Here is a 21,562-nt window from a genome sequence, read left to right on the forward strand (position 1 = left end):
ACAGTTCACAGTTTTACAACTGACAGAGACACAATTACACTTCGTAAAAATATACTTGTTTTCCAAACTTAATTACACTGACATATAGTTAATTATATGATATGCTGTCAATAATCATTAGTTAAAAAAATATTTTGAAAGTTATATTTATCTAAAAGAAACTTTCTGAAGAAACTAACATCAGAAAGCAAACATGTCATACCAATTATAGTGGAAAAAAAAACTTAAACAGTCCTTAAATCTTCATCTTCATTTTTTATTTGGAAATATTTTCCTCTGTTCCACTGAGATGATATTTAGTATTAATCCAAACAGTGTTTCTCCTGATTTTGTGTCCCACGTTGCCTTCAGTGTGTTGACAGCAGAGAAATCATTTCCATAGAGAGGAGGCTTTGCATCATCAGCTGATGTGAAGTGAGAAGGTTTATAGTCCTGTGAGTTCAACACTGCAGGACTCACATCTGTCAGTCAACACAGCAGAAAGCACAACCACCATGACTCTCATCTCCATCCTCATCTGGACGCTGCTCTGCTGCTGCTTCCAAGGTCAGGACTCATTTCAACATCACATTTTCTGTTGAAATACTTTTATCTGAACTGTTTCAACACTGAAGACTGTAAACAACAACCTAAATGTAAGAAATTCTGCTGGCTTATTTTATAATAATGCTCTTTGTTCCAGGTTCTAGTGGTCAAGTGACTGTGACTCAGCCTGCAGCAAAAACATCTTCACTTGGATCCACAGTCACTCTGACCTGTAACATCAACCCAAAAGTTTATTCTTGGTCAGATGGAGCTAGTAGAGTACACTGGTATCAGCAGAAATTTGGACAAGCTCCTAAACTGCTGATTTATAATGGTATACACAAACCATCCGGTGGTGGAGTTCCTGCTCGATTCAGTGGACAAGGAAATGGTGTTGATGCTTCTTTGACCATCAGTGGAGTTCAGACTGAAGATGCAGCAGTTTACTACTGTCAGAGTTACCACGATGGCCCAGTGTTCACACAGTGATTTATGGTCGTACAAAAACCTCCTCAGTCAGACTGCAGAGACTCTGAACTGTTACAGCAGGAACCAAGTGCAGCTGCTGAAGAGGAAGAAACTCTGACACAGACCACTGAACACAGAGCTGACAGGAACCTCACCAAGCACCAAACACACATTTACACTGAAATTAATTCAGCTGTAATTCAAGTTTATATAAAACAAGATTTTTTATGTGTTGTTTTTCTTGAAGAGACAAAAGTTGCTTCACACGATTGCTTCAGTTTCTAATTGTGATCAACACATTTTCCCATGAAATACACATGATGTTAGTTTCATTTTAGAAAGGAGAAACATTTCCTCCATCATTAACAAGTATCAGGTTCTAAAGTTTCATCCAGTCCCTGAATCTCTTCCAGAGCTGCTCAGAGGATGGAGGCAGCAGAGAGACTGAAGGTCTGGAATCAACTCAAACTTGCTGAGTTTGATGAGTTTCATGTAAAACAAGCAGCGAAGCTTCAGGTCGTCTGACAAAAACCTTCTTCACACTACAGAGTGACACCAGATGTGACAAACCTGTGAACCAAACATGAATAAACAACAGATATGAACAATGGAATAAACTATTCTAAACATACAGCCAAGTTGTAACATTAGTGTTTGGTTTTTCTGAAATACGCTTAAACACTGTAAAATCTGATGTTTTTGGAGATTAATGCAAGAATGAACGTTTCCAACAAGCTGCTGTAAAAACTGACTGAACACAACAGTTTACAAAGCACTGATTAGACTTACAGCTGGATTTTGGAAGATAGAATATTATTGAAAACGTTTCACTGATACCGTGAGATTGTAAATTTTTCAGACTTTTTTTCTTTCATTTTACATAAAGAGAAGTTCTTGCTTGGTTTCTGATACATTTTAAATAAATTACAAATGACCATACATTGCTGTTTTTGAACACATATTCCCAATAAATAAAGCGACAATTTGCCCTATCCGTCATTGTATTACATGTTTAACAGTATATGCATTTTAATATTAAGCAAAGTTTTCAATTCGGAATCATAAAGATGAAAGACAAACAGCTTTTTAGTGGTTTTTGCCTAAAGCCAATGTCATTGAAAATGTTTACAGATAACAACAGTTGCAGTTATTGCTCATGTTAATGGCCACATTTCATACAACATATTATTGTGATAGATAATCACAATATTAAACAGTAAAACCTTATATTCTACTGTACAGTTCAGTAATCAGTGATAACGTAAGTAAGAAAATTAAAATAAAAGCATTGCAAGAAAAATTGATAATTGTGGTGAAACGATTCGTTACAGTGTTTATTAAGGAATACTTGAAATATCTTAACAATCATTCAGATGTTTTCATGATCTTACATTTTGATAACGTCCAGTTAAATGACTGAATTGTCTATGCTCTGATTGTTGTCCATATAGATCCCACAAACATTCCAGAAGTTCCTTTAAAATGAATTTTCATGATTGAAAAAAAGGACGTGATGATCACTGAACCAGCTTTATAGTGGGAGAAAAATCATTATTTGTGTCAGACTGAGATAAAACTTCTAAACAACAGAGTGAGATGCGACAAAAAATTAAATGCAACCTAAATATGTAATCATGACATTCTCTCTAAAGTTAATTTTAAATGTGATTTTGAGCTGAAAACAGCTTCCATCGAGCCACTGATGTAACTGTGCTAACAGATGATTTCATTTTGCATCTGAACCACCTTTTCACAGCAGCACAAGTATTTGTTTGATGATGCAGGTTGTGTTTTGAATGATTGCTGTGCATCACTGCTCCTGAAGCAGCTTAAGATGAAGCAGCGAGAAAAGTCTGTGCAGAGTCTCTGACAGTGAGATCAATCCTGGTGACCATGTTTCTGACTCCACTGATCACACTGCTGCTCGGACTTCAAGGTGAGACGTACTGTGATTCTATTTACGATTGTTTGATGCTGTACATTGTAATTTCTAGAGATAATGTATTTTTCACTGTTTTTATTTCCAGGATCAGGAGCCAGTCCATCTGTGATTCAGTCTCCTGCATCAAAGTCTGTTGGTTTGGGGGAAACTGTGTCTCTGAGCTGTTCAGCAAGTACAGGAGTTGATGATGATCTCAGCTGGTATCTGCAGAAAGCTGGACAGCCTCCCAAACTGTTGTTTTATAAAATTAGCACACGTGAATCTGACACTCCGAGTCGCTTCAGCAGCAGCGGATCAGAGCCTGAATTCACTCTGACAATCAGTGGAGTTCAGGCTGGTGATGCAGGAGTTTACTACTGTTTGGGTGTTTACAGAGGCCCAGTGTTCACACAGTGATATAGAGTCGTACAAAAACCTCCCACAGTTTAAGTGAAGGCTGCAGGTGCAGAAGCTTGACAGTGATGAGAAAAACTGGTCCAGTGAACACAACACAAGAGTGATCAAGCAGAAACACAATGAAGCTAAATAAAACTCAGTTTCTTCTATGTGGCTTGAACTTAAATATATGTAACATGAATCTTGTATTTTTAACTAGAGATTGCTGTTAGAATGAGTCCACTGACAGGAAAAGATGTTCAACAATATTTCCATTTGCTCATATTTTGTCAGTATTCACATTAAAACTAACTCACACTCAGAAAAGCAGATTATTTACAAAATATGAGGATGCCGTACTTTATGTTTCATACCATAATGATTCAGATTACAATACTTATTCAAGAAACCTTACTGGATGATGATCATAACTTTGAGATTTAATATAGGTCTGATTGCATGTCAATACATATATACTGCATTAAAAGACATACAATGAAAGTAAAATAAGTAACACTTGCTGTTGATCAAATTGGGGCATCTTTACAATAATAAATGAAACAGAACATGAGAAATACCAGAAGTATACTGTCTTGTTTCAAAAATTGTTTCAAAAGGTGTTAAAAATCTCAAACATCTGTTCTCATTCATTGTCAGAAACAAAGGGGGAAGTTTTAATTACTCATGATGAGAAAAGAGGACAAAACACTTCATCATCTTATTTCTTCATGCAAATTTTATTAGCCAGTAACATCAACATGACAGTTATGAAGCAAAGTCACATAAAGCTGTTGAGCTGCACACTTTATTCTCTAAATTCCTGCTGTCCAACACTTTACAGCAGTGTTGGTGTCTGTCACACAAAGCTTGAGTTTCCTCTACAAACATTCCAAGTGACAGTGATGAGAGCAGCAGCTGTGCTCCTCCTGCTCCCCCCACACAGAGCTCCTGTCCTGGGCTTCAGCTGCTCCCTCTAGTCCTGACACTGGCTCCTGTGGAGGGAGCGGCTCTGCCTGTGGTCATGATGGAGGACATGGCAGGAGTACTGCTCTCCTTTCATCCAGCGCTCCTGGCTCAGGCTCAGGGTGCTGCTGCTGCTGTAGCGTCCGCTCTTCTCCTCCTCGGAGCTGCTCAGGACCCCCTCTGTCACCTCCGTCCCGTCCACCTCCCAGCTCACCACGGCTCCCTGAGGAGAGTAGCCGCTCAGCAGGCAGGCCAGCGTGGCCGAGCCTCCGGAGAGCTGCTCAGAGGAGGGAGGGAGCAGAGAGACTGAGGGCCTGACCATGGGGCCAGCTGGAGGGGAGAGCAGAGACACAGGAGGACACATTGACTTCCACTGTAGGACAGACAGACAGACAGACTCTGATGATACATGACAGAGGTTAACATGACTGTGGATCAGCTGTGAGCAGGATGCTGTGATGAGACAGAGGAGAGGAGGCCACACATGGACGCAAATCAGGGTTTTTACTAACAAAAATCATCTAATTATTGATGTAACTTTGACTCTTCAAGTGTGAATCTTCAACTGTGTGTCTCATGAAAAATGCCAAAGACTGACACCAAAATGTGTCACATAACTCAGGTGTAAATGTAATAAACACTGACAGGGATTTATCGCCTGAACGACTTTCTTGATGAAAGAAATGAAATGTCTGCACACAGTTGAAGACGTTGTCATCTGTTTGTTTCACTTCCTTCTCACCACCTGAAAATAAGCAGCTCAAAACTCAAACTACTGTCAACATTAATATACATTTAAATTTATATTTTTTTATCAGCATGTACATCAGGTTTTGTATCCAAAGTTTCAATATTAAAAATTACAACATAAATTACCTCATGATTTAATTTGATAGTATTGATTGCACACGATTAATTCCAAAGTAAAAATGGTAAAATTCTAGTTATTTCTCATGTATCCATCATCTACAACAAAAGAAAATGTTCTATTTTCATAATTTAGAGATCTGTGCTCTTTTCATACCACATTTGTGATTTCAGCCACGATGCTAAAATCATCATAAAATTTACAAAATACAAATTATCAGTAAAACTAATTCTTGTTTTATCAGATCCTGATGTAGAATTTTGAAACATATTTTATATGGTAGAAATGATAAAATTGTGATACTTACAGTGAATGATGAGTTTGGTTCCTCCACCAAAAGTGTACCACAGTGATACAAACTCATTGAGTGGCCGTACAAAAACCTCCTGCACTGTGAACAAACATCTAACTACTGAAAACACGCAAATAACACAACTTAAAATGACCTTCATGAATCTACAAAGGTAATTTACAATACAGATGATAAAATTAATAACATATGTGTATTTTTAATAAGCTTTATATTTAGATCTACAATTTATAGTTTTACAACTTACAGAGACAGAATTACACTTCGTAAAAATATACTTATTTTCCAAATTTAATTACACTGACATATAGTTAATTATATGATATGCTGTCAATAATCATTACTTAAAAAAATATTTTGAAAGTTATATTTATCTAAAGGAAACTTTCTGAAGAAACTAACATCAGAAAACAAACATGTCATACCAATTATAGTGGGAAAAAAAACAAACAGTCCTTAAATCTTCATCTTCATTTTTAATTTGAAAATATTTTCCTCTGTTCCATTGAGATGATATTTATTGTAAATCCAAACAGTGTTTCTCCTGATTTTGTGTCCCACGTTGCCTTCAGTGTGTTGACAGCAGAGAAATCATTTCCATAGAGAGGAGGCTTTGCATCATCAGCTGATGTGAAGTGAGAAGGTTTATAGTCCTGTGAGTTCAACACTGCAGGACTCACATCTGTCAGTCAACACAGCAGAAAGCACAACCACCATGACTCTCATCTCCATCCTCATCTGGACGCTGCTCTGCTGCTGTTTTACAGGTTCATTCATTCAGCAACATTTCAGACATGATTTTCTGCCTTTTGTCTCATTTATTTCTGCTGTTCAATGAATAATTTGTTTGTTTTTGCAGGATGCAGCAGTCAGGTGACTGTGACTCAACCTCCAGTAGTGACATTTACTCCAGGATCCACTGTCACTCTGACCTGTAAGACCAGCCAGGATGTTTTTAGATGGTCTGATGGTGATGAGGGTATAGCCTGGTATCAACACAAATCTGGACAGACTCCGAAGCTCCTTGTAAAATATGCGAAAAAGCTTGAGTCAGGAACTCCATCTCGGTTTAGTGGCAGTGGAAGCAGCTCTGACTTCACGTTGACCATCAGTGGAGTTCAGACTGAAGATGCAGCAGTTTACTACTGTCAGAGTTACCACAGCCGTGGAGTGTTCACACAGTGATTTATGGTCGTACAAAAACCTCCTCAGTCAGACTGCAGAGACTCTGAACTGTTACAGCAGGAACCAAGTGCAGCTGCTGAAGAGGAAGAAACTCTGACACAGACCACTGAACACAGAGCTGACAGGAACCTCACCAAGCACCAAACACACATTTACACTGAAATTAATTCAGCTGTAATTCAAGTTTATATAAAACAAGATTTGTTATGTATTATGTTCCCTCTAACTTGAAGAGACAAAAGTGGATGATTACATATTTGAATAATAGATTTTTCTCTCTAAAAATGTGCTTCACATGATTGCTTCAGTTTCTAATCCTGATCAACAGATTTTCCCATGAAATACACATGATGTTAGTTTCATTTTAGAAAGGAGAAACATTTCCTCCATCAGTAACAAGTATCAGGTTCTAAAGTTTCATCCAGTCCCTGAATCTCTTCCAGAGCTGCTCAGAGGATGGAGGCAGCAGAGAGACTGAAGGTCTGGAATGACATTGTTGTCTTTGAACACAAATTACCAATCAATAAAAGCACAATTTGCCCAATCCTTCATTGTTTTTGTTATGATCCTGCTCCAGCTTCTACCCTTCTTTCCCCTTCTTCCCCATGTTTCCTCCTTTCTCTCTTGGGTTCTGATCTGTTTCTGTTTTGTCCTGTCTCTTTGTCTCACTCTGTCTGTCACCTCTCCCTCATGTCTCTCTCTCTCTCTCCCTGTTTCTCCTGCCTGCATTCTGTCATCAGCTAATTACTGCAATGAGTGTCAGCTGCAATAATCAGATCACTCCATTCACCTGTTCTCCACCTCACCTCCACCTATTTAAGCTCTGTCCTTTCATTCACTCCCCACTGGCTCATAAAGACTCACTCCCTGTCTGTAACCTACATGCCTTCATGGACTCTGCTTTTGGACTCAGTTTTCCCATCCACTGGATTTCCCTCACTTGGACTCAGATCTTCTTTTGGATTCTCACTGGTCCTATTTCAGTCTCCAGCCTGTTTTTCCCGTCGTGTCTCAGTCTGCCCCTGGATTCTCTAAGCCTGTCTTCCCTCCCCTGTTGTCTGTTCCTCCATCTTGTGAGTACCCCTCTTAGCTTAGTTTTGTTAATTCACTTTAGTTTTGTAAACTTCCCTTTTTGTAATCTTAGTGTTGGTTTTAGTACTGTGACTTATTTAGCATAGATTTGGTTTAGTTTCCCCCCTGTTCGGTTACCCATTTTCTGTACTGGTTTAGTTCCTGTTTTGTTAAACTAAAAACCTCTTTCCCTTGAACCTCCTGTCTGACTTATCTGTGCCTACTCCTGGGTTCTCTAAATCCCCCCGTAGCAGTTTTAGGTGTTTCAATGTCATATGCACGTTAATATTAAACAGAGTTTTCAATTCTGGATTATAAAGATGAAAGACAAATAGTTTTTTAATGGTACTTGTCTGCAAGTCCATGTCGTTGAAAACTACAGTTATTGCTCATTTTCATGGCCGCATTTCATAATACAGTATATTATTGTAGTAGGTAGTCACTATTTTAAACAGTAAACCTCATATTCTACTGATGAGTCCAGTAATCAGTGTTCAAGTAAGTAAGAAAATTAAAGTAAATACCCCGTAGAAATTCAGTAAAATCCTGGTGAAGCAATTTGTTGCAGTGTTTGTTCAGAAATGCATCAAAAATCTTAACAATCACTGGGATGTTTTAATGATCTTACACTTTGAAAACATCCAGGTCAAAGACTGAATTCTCTCAGCTCTGACTTTTGTCCGTTCAGATGTCTAAAACACTCCAGAATCTCCTTTAAAATAAATGTTTATGATTAAAATGGACGTGATGATCACTGAACCAGCTTTATAGTGGGAGAAAAATCATTATTTCTGTCAGACTGAGATAAAACTTCTAAACAACAGAGTGAGATGCGACAAAAAATTAAATGCAGCCTAAATATGTAATCATGATTTTCTCTCTAAAGTTAATTTTAAATGTGATTTTGAGCTGAAAATAGATTCCATCGAGCCACTGATGTAACTGTGCTGACAGATGATTTCATTTTGCATCTGAACCACCTTTTCACAGCAGCACAAGCATTAGTTTGATGATGCAGGTTGTGTTTTGAATGATTGCTGTGCATCACTGCTCCTGAAGCAGCTTAAGATGAAGCAGTGAGAAAAGTCTGTGCAGAGTCTCTGACAGTGAGATCAATCCTGGTGACCATGTTTCTGACTCCACTGATCACGCTGCTGCTCGGACTTCAAGGTGAGACGTACTGTGATTCTATTTACGATTGTTTGATGATGCACATTGTAATTTCTAGAGATAATGTATTTTTCACTGTTTTTATTTCCAGGATCAGGAGCCAGTCCATCTGTGATTCAGTCTCCTGCATCAAAGTCTGTTGGTTTGGGGGAAACTGTGTCTCTGAGCTGTTCAGCAAGTACAGGAGTTGATGATGATCTCAGCTGGTATCTGCAGAAAGCTGGACAACCTCCCAAACTGTTGTTTTATAAAATCAGCACACGTGAATCTGACACTCCGAGTCACTTCAGCAGCAGCGGATCAGAGCCTGAATTCACTCTGACAATCAGTGGAGTTCAGGCTGGTGATGCAGGAGTTTACTACTGTTTGGGTGTTCATCTTGTAAACGGTGCCGCTGTGTTCACACAGTGATATAGAGTCGTACAAAAACCTCCCACAGTTTAACTGAAGGCTGCAGGTGCAGAAGCTTGACAGTGATGAGAAAAACTGGTTCAGTGAACACAACACAAGAGTGATCAAGCAGAAACACAGTGGATCTAAATAAAACTAAAAGGTACTCAGCATCTTACATACAGTTTTAAATTAGATGTGGATCATTAAAACTTCTCTTTTTTGTGTTTGTTAATGAGTCCACTTAAGGGCACAGATAAAAGTATTTTCTTATATTTTGATTAGTCGGCACATTAACATAATGTGGTCATAGCATTTGAAACATCGATATATGTTTTATATTTTACACTATATTAATAAATGTCATAAAACTAAGTCATTGAAACCTCACTGGATGTTAATCAGAAGTGTGATGAAAATGTGAAATTTGATGCATGAATATGTTGCAAAATGAATACAAAGACAGTCATTAGTTTTAAACTACACTTTTATTTTAGGCCTTTGGTTAATGAATATGAAGCAGAACATGAGTAAGATTAGTTTCACATCACTGATTTAACATAAAAGTTGCAATGAACTGGCAGAAATGTGAGAAGAGAGGAGATGTGCAGCTTGATGAAGATCTCACAAGCATCATTTCCACACAGCAGCTGTTGCTGAAGCTCTACTCTGAGCAGCTCTCAGGGTCCAGGCTTTGACTGACAGGACTGTGTCCATCCAGACTGGCCTCACAGCTCACTGAGCCCGCCTTCCTCCACTGGTCTGCAGGGAGGCTCAGGGTGCTGCTCCAGCTGTAGTGGCCGTCCCTCCCCAGGACCTCCAGGCTGTGTGACACCCCTGAGGACCTGCTGCTGCCCCCCACCTTCCAGCCCAGCCTCCAGGCTGAGGGGAAGCCCCCGCTGGCCAGACACACCAGTGTGGCACTGCTCTGCTGCACCTCCTGTGTGGAGGGGGGGAGGACGGTCAGGGTGGGGCGCACCACACCCACTGGAGGGGAGAGAGGGGGAGGAGAGGGGGGAGACAACACACAGGAGTCACAATGAAGGCTGGGAATCAGGAGAAATCACACACTGCTCATTTCATGAGTCTGATCCAATAAAACATGACAACTTGTTTTACTGTTGCACCATAAATCACTCAGCATCAAACCATCAGACTCATGATTCAAGAGGAAATAAGTAAAAGATTCATCAATGAAGATTATTGATGACATGATCAGATGTGTTTGATAACGTGTGACAGTGAATAACTTCATCCCTGTGACGGTTTTCTGATGTTCAAACTGACAGAGTTGAAACACTGATGTGAAAACAGTGGAGACTTTGTCATCTGTCTCTTTCACTTCCTTCAAACTGCAATGACTGAACCGTGAACACAAAGTTGATCTGCATTTACTGCTAAAATTATATTTATCTGACAGAAAATCACATCAGAATCGAATTTTTAAAACTGTAACTTTTGAAATAAATCGATAACAGTGTGAACAATTCAACTAACACTTGGAAAGATTTTGCTCTGAAAAATTCCACCTTAATATGTTTAAAAAGCAACAGTTGTGCACATATTATCTTTACAACATTAATTTTAAAAATTATAGTTTTTCATTTTATAATATGCAATCCTGAATAAATTTTCATATCAGTGAAGCCTCTCAGACAGTGAAACCGACTTCACTTGATAAACGAGAAAATTCAACATCAACTATAATCACTGAACTCGATCACATTTGGAATGAGATGTTAATAAATACATATAAAAGCTGAATGTTGCACAAAGAAAAATTTCTGGTACTTACAGTCAATGATGAGTTTGGTTCCTCCACCAAAAGTGCACCACAGTGATACAAAGTCATTGAGTGGCCGTACAAAAACCTCCTGCACTGAAAATAAGCATCTAACTACTGAAAACACTCAAAAAAACACCCCATTAAAGGATTTCAATAAATCTCCAAAGGTCATTTAAAATATAGATCATAATATGAATAGGACAAATGTATTTTTAATCAGCTTTTTATTAAGATTTACAATATACAGTTTTACAACTGACAGAGACACAATTACACTCTGTAAAAATATATTTATTTTCGAAATTTAATGACACTGATGTGGTGAATTATAGAGGTTGCTTTGAATCATAATAACTTCAAAAAATATTTTGAAAGTTATATTTATCTAAAGGAAGCTTTCTGAAGAAACTTACATCAGAAAAAACATGTCATACCAACCATAGTGAAAAAAAAAACTTAAACAGTCCTTAAATCCTCATCTTCATTTTTAATTTGAAAATATTTTCCTCTGTTCCATTGAGATGATATTTAGTGTAAATCCAAACAGTGTTTCTCCTGATTTTGTGTCCCACGTTGCCTTCAGTGTGTTGACAGCAGAGAAATCATTTCCATAGAGAGGAGGCTTTGCATCATCAGCTGATGTGAAGTGAGAAGGTTTATAGTCCTGTGAGTTCAACACTGCAGGACTCACATCTGTCAGTCAACACAGCAGAAAGCACAACCACCATGACTCTCATCTCCATCCTCATCTGGACGCTGCTCTGCTGCTGTTTTACAGGTTCATTCATTCAGCAACATTTCAGACATGATCTTCTGCCTTTTGTTTCATTTATTCCTGCTGTTCAATGAATAATTTGTTTGTGTTTGCAGGATGCAGCAGTCAGGTGACTGTGACTCAACCTCCAGTAGTGACATTTACTCCAGGATCCACTGTCACTCTGACCTGTAAGACCAGCCAAAATGTTGCCTCGTGCACTCATGGTTCGTGTATGTTCTGGTACCAACAGAAATCTGGACAGACTCCAAAGCTCCTTGTAAGACATGTGAGCATCAGTCATTCAGGAACTCCAGCTCGGTTTAGTGGCAGTGGAAGAAGCTCTGACTTCTCTTTGACCATCAGTGGAGTTCAGACTGAAGATGCAGCAGTTTACTATTGTAAAAGTGTTCATGTAATAAACAGTGCCGATGTGTTGACACAGTGATTTATGGTCGTACAAAAACCTCCTCAGTCAGACTGCAGAGACTCTGAACTGTTACAGCAGGAACCAAGTGCAGCTGTTGAAGAGGAAGAAACTCTGACACAGACCACTGAACACAGAGCTGACAGGAACCTCACCAAGCTCCAACTGAAACACAGTAATGACACTAAAACAACAAAAACTTAACCATGATTATTGTTACAAACTTAAAGTCACCCTCTTGGACTTTTACACTGTAATGGGCATTAAATCCTGCCCTCTTGGCTATTCTCTGTTGTCAAATCCTGAGGAACGGTGTCTGATTAAAACTTAAAATGTTCTGAACTTGTCTTGATAAGATTTTCCACAATGTTCAGCTATGGCGTGTGTTGGAATAGGTTATGAATACAGTCAAAACGTTGACACTTGACTTTTAATGTTACACATCCAATTTTTACATCTTTTACATGATTTCCGCAGATAAAAGTTTGCAACAGTATATAAAGTAGTGAAATTAGCTTTGTCATGAGACACTACTTACCCAGTAATGCATCAGCTATATTCATTTAATATGTAAAATTCAAGACTTACTTTTAAAACTGTCAGTTAATTTAGTTGACTACACCTGTGTTTTATTCAGTGTAGACTTTGCATGTAGAGCTTTAACTTGACTTGAGTAAAGAAAACAAATTCTTCTTCCACAACTAACCCTGAACTGCCACAGGCGCTATACTAAAGAGTCAAGAAGAAAAACAAAGCAAACAAACAACAAACACCAAAAAAAGTTTACCTGTATTAAAAAAAAAAAAAACTATTTACAGATTACATCTTTTTAAAATTTATTTATTTTAACCAGTTTTCCCTGTTTTGACAAATTACACATATGGGAAATTATAGAAAAATAGCATTAATGTAACCGTTAACCCATAAAATTTGTTTTCTTTAATACAGTTAATAAGTTGCTCTTTTTACAATGTTTGACATTAAAATAATTTTTAACCATATTTAAGTCAGCACAAAATGTTGTCATTTTACATATACTTGCCCTTATTTGAAAGAAAAAAATAGGTATATTACAGATTAAAAAGGGTGCTTAATTTTAAAAAAATGTTATGTTATAGATTTTTCCCACTTTGTTAAATTACAGATAACAAAATCACATTTAAAAAGTGTTGATTTAAAGTTTACCATAAAAAATAGGCCAAAAACACATCAAAAAACCTATTTAAATGACTAATATTTGACATTAAATTACAAAGAATATCAAGTAAAATCACAATGAGGATCTTGAAAAAATCAAGATGTCCACATCAAAAATCTGTATTTTTACAAATAGAAGTTTATTCATTCACACCGTTTTAAGTGTATTTAAATGTGGTAAAAATCGAATTATTTCACAGATTATTTTCACCGTTTTTTATAACATTATAGTTTTTTCTGGCTTCCTCGCTGCCAGATCCCCCACTTTTTTAAATTCACAAGAGGGCAGTGTTGATCTGATTAAATGACATCTGAGGTCCCTTTGCTATTACAGGTAAATACTGAACCTGTGTTAAATCCATTTGAAAGGCATCATGCCCAGGGTGTAATTTTTACCCCGCCTCTCACCTTTGACAAGCACAGAAAACATCGTATTAGAAGCTGTTGTGTTGAATTCTCACATTAAACCAAAGGTGTTCTGCTTTCATTGGGGAAGTTCATCTGTTCACATCACGGAAGAGAAGTTGCTCAAAGCTGTGAAGACCGATGTGGCTAAAACCTTTCCTCGTTTCACCAAATAGATGATGTTTTCTTTACAGACCTTCACAGACTTCATGTGCCAGTTTTATGCATCTGTGGGGTGGATTTCGCCTGAATATGAATGATCAGAGGAGAAATGCTTTAAAAACAACACTGCAGCTGATGTGTCAACTTCTGTGGGTAGGTGAGACTTTATTATATTTCATTATCTTGTACACTTCTGCCTCTACCCAAATATAATGTGTCTTTCAGTTCCAAAATGTTCTTCTTAAAAGCAGGACAAAGTTGAAGACTATTCTCTTTAAAAAATAATAATAATAAAAAATTAAAAAGGCGTTGAAATTGTTTTCTAATTTGTAAATTTGTCTTGTTGTCAAGCAAACAAAGTGCTGCGCAAATAAAGTTATTTTGAGGATTCTAGGGTTAAAATATGATGCAGTGGAGCTGCAGTGGCCTGTGTGTGGATTTAAACAAGTATCCCTGCAAGAAAGCATTGAAATTTCACGTCCAAAAGTGCCAAGAGTTACAGAACAAGATCAGTGCAGCACTGATGTAGGGCTGGCAGCTACTGGGTTCATCTATAAGGAAACAGCTGAGAACACCAGTAATGAGTGGATCTTCTCATGGTTGTAACTTCTGACAGCCAAATTCAAAAGCAGTATGAATATTTCCCAACTTTTTGACACACTTCTTTGAAAAAGATGAACGAATTTCAAAAGGAAGCTGATTTGTGAGAGGCCTAAATAATTCTGTTTTTGTCCGTCTTTGTTTTTAAATGGACCAGGTGGTGGGGTTGGTGGTGGGCCTGAGTGGAGTCTACCTGCTGATGAAGTACAGTAAAAGCAGCTTGTTCTTCTCTCAGGTTTACATCACCCTGCCGGCTGTCCTCACTCTGACCAGTGCTGCGTTCCTTTTGGCCACCGGGTGTCTCGGCTCCTGGCTGAGCCTCAGGGATTCCTCCTGCCTGCAGGGACTGGTGAGGATGTCAGTGTGAATGTGAACATCTGTGTCCATTATCAGCACGTGGACTGTTCATAACAAAAGGTTTTCCTTTCCAGTTTGTTTATCTGCTAGTTGTGATCTTTTGCCTGGAAAGTACGGCTTCAGCATTGGCTTATTTCCACTCAGTTAAGGTATGCGAAAATCATGTGCACTAGGGAGCAAATTTCTGGGGAAAAATGCATGTTTATGTTCTTTGTGTCCACTGACTTTCTGTGCAGCTGGAGACAGAGATAGCTAACTTCAGTGTTGTGTTTGAGACGTACATGGGCAGCAGCGAGGACCCCAACTCTTGGACCGTGGATGCCACCCAAGAAGAGGTGTGATTAGTCATGTCAACACTGCCATATGTGCATAAACATGCAACAATCTTGTTTTTTTTTTGTGTGCAACATACAGTCAATAAGGGACATGAAAGCAAACGGCAACATCTGAGCCAGTACTGAAGCTTCCCACTCGTGTTAAAAATGGAAGTTTATCACCTTCCCTTGATGACAGCTTTCCATTAAGACAATATTAAGGCTTTAAGATGCTTCAGAGGTATTTGTTTTGGATGACAGCTGTCTTAAGCTACAGTCAGCTCTTATAGTTTCCTCACTTGCTTCCCCACCAGCTCCACAAAACCAGAAAACCTCAGGCCTTAAATCATCTGTTCAAATGGCACCATCACAAGGAAAAAGCAAACCAAAATCCTAACTCTCATGTTAACCAAAAGTCTATTTCTAGAAGGTTTCCAGTGTTTTATATCGACTGACAATGGTTTGGTTCTTTATGCCTGTTAGTTCCAGTGTTGTGGTGTCCATGACTACAGGGATTGGCTGGAAACTTCGTGGTTTAACCGAACCGGAGGACTCTGGGTTCCTCACAGCTGCTGCAACGTTACTTTCCCCTCTTGTAATGGCTCTGTGGAAGAATCATGGCAGCTTTATGCAGAGGTAAACAAGTGCATCCTGATAAAATCAGCACTCAGACTTAAAAAAACTCTGGCATGAACATCTGATTGGACCCCTCTGTTTATTTTATTTTCAAATGTCATTTTTTTCAGGGCTGCCAGGTGAAGGTGGAGATGGCCTTTCAGTTTATGCTGAGTTTTATCATCTGGGGTTCACCACTGGTTTTTCTAGTGGAGGTATAAAAGACTTTATGACATGTTTGAGCTGATTTTTGGTATAGTGTTGACAGGAAATGCACCTTAAATGAAAAATGTAGCAGCTAATACAGGGATACATTTACTATTATTAGATCAGTGGCTCCTTAAAATTTATTTATTTATTTTTTTTTTTTTTTTTTAAGTTATTTTTTTGGCCTTTTATCGGCTTTATTGGATAGGTGCAGTAAGAGAGAGACAGGAAATGGGAGAAGAGTCAGGAGAAGACATGCAGCAAAGGGCCGTGAGCGGGAATCGAACCCGGGCCAGCTGCGTCGGGGACCAGCCCCTGTACATGGGTCGCCCGCTCAACGCATCGAGCTATACGGGTGCCCCAGTGGCTTCTTAAAATTAAATAACTGATTTTATTTTGGGCTGTACAGTGGCTTGGTGATTAGTGCTTTCACCTTGCAGCTAGAAGGTCCTGGGTTCACATCCCAGCCAGCTTCCTGGGATCTTCCTGTATGGAGTTTGCATGTTCTTCCTGTGCATGCGTGGGTTTTCTCTGGGGACTCCGGCTTCCTCCCACAGTCCAAAAATATGCTGAGGTTAATTGGTAGCTCTAAATTACCTGTAGATGTGAATGTGAGTGTGCTTGTTTGTCTCTATTTGTGGCCCTGTGATAGACTGGTGACCTGTCCAGGGTGTCCCCTGTCTTCACCCTAAGTCAGCTCTGATAGACTTCAACCCTCCGCAACCCCAATGAATCCTCTTTAGCTCCTTAGTGTTCCACTTTGTTCACCAATTCAATGCAAACTATGTCTCCCTACTATTTGATGTAAGGCACTTAGCCTACTGCGGCAGAAACTAATCATTGTTTTAATTATTAATAATCTTCGTATTATTTTCTTGATATATCATTCGGTCTTCAAAGCATCTGATGATATGAAAATGCACAGCACAGTCTTCTAAAACCTCATTAAAATGTCTTTTTTTCGGTCCAACTAACAGCCCAGACCCAAAATTAGTAGCGGCTATTGTGGCATAGAGTAATTTTTCCTTTAGTAAAATTTAAAATTTGATTGGTGCAGCTTTATCTGAGGTTGTAAAAGCAGAGAAGGTATGTTTGGGGACAGTTATTTAAAAAAGTAAGCAAATTTAAGTTTTGCTTTAATTATAGTGGGTAAAGATTATGAATATTTATATATTGTAGCAAGTCATACCTAACAAAAACTGTATTTATTTGTTTATTTTATTTAGTAAACATTTTGGTTTTGATTTCATTTTAGCATCCTAGTTCTTTTTACTTAATTTTATTTTATCTTCATATTTTTGGGCTATTTTGTGGTTTTAGGGTGTGGTGAAATTGTGTACAAATGTGGTGTGCTGCTGACTGCAAGACTTGTTAAAAACAGAATGCAGTAATACTGTATGTTTAAGGGTAGTCTTAACAAAAACAAGCAATATTTTTCATTTGACTTTGCTAATGTTTTTTTCCTTCTAACGTCCCAAAATGCTTAACATTCATTCATTAAGTCATTTATTTATTTCTGTCCCAAGTTGTATCCAAAGAACACATCATCTGCACACTTAATGCATCTCTTACACTGTTACACTTTTCTGGGGGTAATTTTATGTAAAGGAAATGTTGGAGTACTGTGAAGAACTGCTGACTGTCAGAATTCTTACATTACACAACGCTATATAGTAATTTTACGCTGTAATATTGTGGCATTTAAATATGTGAAAGGAAGATAAAATGTCTGTTTTTAGAAGCTGATTCTTTGCAGTTAACTAGAATCCTTCTTTTTTTTCTCCTCTTATCGTGCAGGTTGTTTTGTTGCTGACGGTGGCCCAGCTGATGAGAGAACAACCTTTTATGGGATATCAAATACTGGAAAAACCTAAACACACTGCGACAGATGGGAGCGCACTGTACTGTACATAGTGTGTCACTGTATATTGTGCAAACCTCACCACTGTTTAACAATAAAAGTTTACTTCAGTACACTACAAAACATGTAACACAACAGTCGTGGAAAGACATAAATTGCGTAATGCAGTTGTAGTCTTAATTACGGGATTTTCTGGCAACAAAAAGATGATGTTTATAACTTTCAGGGTGATGTCTGACACTACAGATTAGCAGGAAAAGTGGGAAAAAAATCTTACTGATGTCTCACATCTTCTGTTTGATGAATATGAGTAGTCACTGGGTGGAAGGTACAGACTTGTTTTTTTTTTTTTTTTTTTTAGACAACTTTCTTTGAACATGCTGCATTTCTACCCAACTAGATTTTTTGTTCTAAATATACTATTTTTATCTTCTTTTTTTATAAAGTTCTCAAAATGTTCTTAAAAATAGGAAAATAGTCTAGGTCTCATTGACTCTCATTGTATTTATTTTTATGTATCAAAGGTTTTCTTTCATTTCATTACGTTTTCCAAGAAAAGGTCAGGGAACATCATCAGAGACCCCACTCACCCTGGACATAAACTGTTCACCCCCTCCCCTCCGGCAGGCACTACAGAGCCACAAAAACCACCTCACTGCCATAACCCTACTAAAGGGCTGAGCCATTCTCAGCTAAAATACTACTGACTTCTTATTTCTGTTCAATACTGCACTTGCACAATATTCTTGTGGTAAGAACAGTATTCTCTGCTTTTTGCACTATATTCTCACTCTAGCAACTGTCATTTTGCACTACTCTGTAGATATATTCTTTTCTAGATGTGTAAGTATCTATACATATTTTACTATTCTCTTTTTCTAATTGAGTGACACCAACCAACCACATTCCTTGTATGGTGTTTACGCACTTGGCCATTGAAGCTGATTCAGATTTTTTTTTTTACTGTATTTCTTTCAGATGTGTAGAATTTACAAGGTCTTTGCATGCTTCGTTCATATTTTTCTTATGCACGTTCGGGTGCATCTCTGCAGTGAGTGTCCACCGTGCATGTACAGCACGCTGTCTCCTGCAGAGGCGTGCCCGGACGCGGGTGGGCGTGGCCGGTTACGTAGCTCCTTTCTCGGTTTCTTCGCTGCGTGAGGTCGACTTGGAGGGAAGTGAACGTCGCCAAGAAGAGACAGAAATAGGAGAAGAGAGCAGGAAAATAACTGATTTTATTTTGGGCTGTACAGTGGCTTGGTGATTAGTGCTTTCACCTTGCAGCTAGAAGGTCCTGGGTTCACATCCCAGCCAGCTTCCTGGGATCTTTCTGCATGGAGTTTGCATGTTCTCCCTGTGCATGCGTGGGTTTTCTCTGGGGACTCCGGCTTCCTCCCACAATCCAAAAATATGCTGAAGTTAATTGGTAGCTCTAAATTACCTGTAGATGTGAATGTGAGTGTGCTTGTTTGTCTCTATTTGTGGCCCTGTGATAGACTGGTGACCTGTCCAGGGTGTCCCCTGTCTTCACCCTAAGTCAGCTCTGATAGACTTCAACCCTCTGCAACCCCAATGAATCCTCTTTAGCTCCTTAGTGTTCCACTTTGTTCGCCAATTCAATGCAAACTATGTCTCCCTACTATTTGATGTAAGGCACTTAGCCTACTGCGGCAGAAACTAATCATTGCTTTAATTATTAATAATCTTCGTATTATTTTCTTGATATATCATTCGGTCTTCAAAGCATCCGATGATATGAAAATGCACAGCACAGTCTTCTAAAACTTCATTAAAATGTCTTTTTGTTGGTCCAACTAACAGCCCAGACCCAAAATTAGTAGTGGCTATTGTGGCATAGAGTAATTTTTCCTTTAGTAAAATTTAAATTTTGATTGGTGCAGCTTTATCTGAGGTTGTAAAAGCAGAGAAGGTATGTTTGGGGACAGTTATTTAAAAAAGTAAGCAAATTTAAGTTTTGCTTTAATTATAGTGGATAAAGATTATGAATATTTATATATTGTAGCAAGTCATACCTAACAAAAACTGTATTTATTTGTTTATTTTATTTAGTAAACATTTTGGTTTTGATTTCATTTTAGCATCCTAGTTCTTTCTACTACTCATCATATTTTTGGGCTATTTTGTGGTTTTAGGGTGTGGTGAAATTGTGTACAAATGTGGTGTGCTGCTGACTGCAAGACTTGTTAAAAACAGAATGCAGTAATACTGTATGTTTAAGGGTAGTCTTAAGAAAAACAAGCAATATTTTTCATTTGACTTTGCTAATGTTTTTTTCCTTCTAACGTCCCAAAATGCTTAACATTCATTCATTAAGTCATTTATTTATTTCTGTCCCAAGTTGTATCCAAAGAACACATCATCTACACACTTAATGCATCTCTTACACTGTTACACTTTTCTGGGGGTAATTTTATGTAAAGGAAATGTTGGAGTACTGTGAAAGACTGCTGACTGTCAGAATTCTTACATTACACAACGCTATATAGTAATTTTACGCTGTAATATTGTGGCATTTAAATATGTGAAAGGAAGATAAAATGTCTGTTTTTAGAAGCTGATTCTTTGCAGTTAACTAGAATCCTTCTTTTTTTTTTCTCCTCTTATCGTGCAGGTTGTTTTGTTGCTGACGGTGGCCCAGCTGATGAGGGAACAACCTTTTATGGGATATCAAATACTGGAAAAACCTAAACACACTGCGACAGATGGGAGAGCACTGTACTGTACATAGTGTGTCACTGTATATTGTGCAAACCTCACCACTGTTTAACAATAAAAGTACACTACAAAACATGTAACACAACAGTCGTGGAAAGACATAAATCGCGTAATGCAGTTGTAGTCTTAATTACGGGATTTTCTGGCAACAAAAAGATGATGTTTATAACTTTCAGGGTGATGTCTGACACTACAGATTAGCAGGAAAAGTGGGAAAAAAATCTTACTGATGTCTCACATCTTCTGTTTGATGAATATGAGTAGTCACTGGGTGGAAGGTACAGGCTTGTTTTTTTTTTTTTTTTTTAGACAACTTTCTTTGAACATGCTGCATTTCTACCCAACTAGATTTTTTGTTCTAAATATACTGTTTTTATCTTCTTTTTTTATAAAGTTCTCAAAATGTTCTTAAAGGTAGGAAAATAGTCTAGGTCTCATTGACTCTCATTGTATTTATTTTTATGTATCAAACGTTTTCTTTCATTTCATTACGTTTTCCAGGAAAAGGTCAGGGAACATCATCAGAGACCCCACTCATCCTGGACATAAACTGTTCACCCCCCTCCCTGCCATAACCCTACTAAAGGGCTGAGCCATTCTCAGCTAAAATACTACTGACTTCTTATTTCTGTTCAATACTGCACTTGTACAATATTCTTGTGGTAAGAACAGTATTCTCTGCTTTTTGCACTATATTCTCACTCTAGCAACTGTCATTTTGCACTACACTGTAGATATATTCTTTTCTAGATGTGTAAGTATCTATATATATTATTTTACTATTCTCTTTTTCTTATTGAGTGACACCAACCAACCACATTCCTTGTATGGTGTTTACGCACTTGGCCATTGAAGGTGATTCAGATTTTTTTTT

The 21,562-nt window shown here is 38.0% G+C and overlaps 2 protein-coding genes and 4 gene segments (V, D, J or C); 4 read left to right on the forward strand and 2 right to left on the reverse strand.

Moving 5' to 3' along the window:
- Positions 1-21,562, reverse strand: part of hltf (helicase-like transcription factor) — a 196,027-nt gene that overhangs the window by 61,838 nt on the left and 112,627 nt on the right. The gene's annotated exons all lie outside the window — the stretch shown is intronic.
- Positions 392-1,014, forward strand: LOC129347741 (Ig kappa chain V-VI region XRPC 24-like). The segment is given in 2 exon segments: positions 392-546; positions 683-1,014. Coding segments are annotated over 2 exon segments (384 nt in total).
- Positions 2,887-3,331, forward strand: LOC129347742 (Ig kappa chain V region BS-5-like). The segment is given in 2 exon segments: positions 2,887-2,929; positions 3,021-3,331. Coding segments are annotated over 2 exon segments (354 nt in total).
- Positions 4,066-11,073, reverse strand: LOC111586996 (Ig lambda-1 chain C region-like). The segment is given in 2 exon segments: positions 4,066-4,603; positions 11,063-11,073. A coding segment is annotated over 1 exon segment (312 nt).
- On the forward strand, positions 6,117-7,137 carry LOC129347802 (immunoglobulin kappa variable 4-1-like). The segment is given in 2 exon segments: positions 6,117-6,218; positions 6,311-7,137. Coding segments are annotated over 2 exon segments (378 nt in total).
- On the forward strand, positions 13,940-21,263 carry tspan37 (tetraspanin 37). Of its 4 annotated transcripts, none has more exons than XM_055006150.1 (7): positions 13,940-14,151; positions 14,756-14,947; positions 15,030-15,104; positions 15,192-15,290; positions 15,753-15,905; positions 16,016-16,099; positions 20,585-21,263. In XM_055006150.1, exons 1-7 carry the CDS (start codon positions 14,059-14,061, stop codon positions 20,699-20,701), a joined length of 813 nt encoding a protein of 270 aa, XP_054862125.1. In that variant the 5' UTR covers positions 13,940-14,058; the 3' UTR covers positions 20,702-21,263. The 4 variants fall into 4 exon arrangements, with proteins under 4 accessions (XP_054862125.1, XP_035806602.2, XP_035806604.2 ...); XM_035950709.2 differs by lacking the exon at positions 20,585-21,263 and adding an exon at positions 17,889-18,075; XM_035950711.2 differs by lacking the exon at positions 20,585-21,263 and adding an exon at positions 17,889-18,075 and having other exon boundaries at positions 14,834-14,947.

The sequence above is a fragment of the Amphiprion ocellaris genome, chromosome 20 (assembly GCF_022539595.1).
Source record: "Amphiprion ocellaris isolate individual 3 ecotype Okinawa chromosome 20, ASM2253959v1, whole genome shotgun sequence".
NCBI lineage: Eukaryota > Metazoa > Chordata > Actinopteri > Pomacentridae > Amphiprion > Amphiprion ocellaris.

What these genes read in the sequence shown, in the direction of transcription:
- tspan37 (XM_055006150.1), top strand. Translation starts at nt 14,059, where the DNA reads ATGCATCTGTGGGGTGGATTTCGCCTGAATATGAATGATCAGAGGAGA. An exon ending in TGATGTGTCAACTTCTGTGG is followed by an intron (nt 14,152 to 14,755) that starts GTAGGTGAGACT and finishes TAAATGGACCAG; the next exon opens with GTGGTGGGGTTGGTGGTGGG. An exon ending in CACTGGTTTTTCTAGTGGAG is followed by an intron (nt 16,100 to 20,584) that starts GTATAAAAGACT and finishes CTTATCGTGCAG; the next exon opens with GTTGTTTTGTTGCTGACGGT.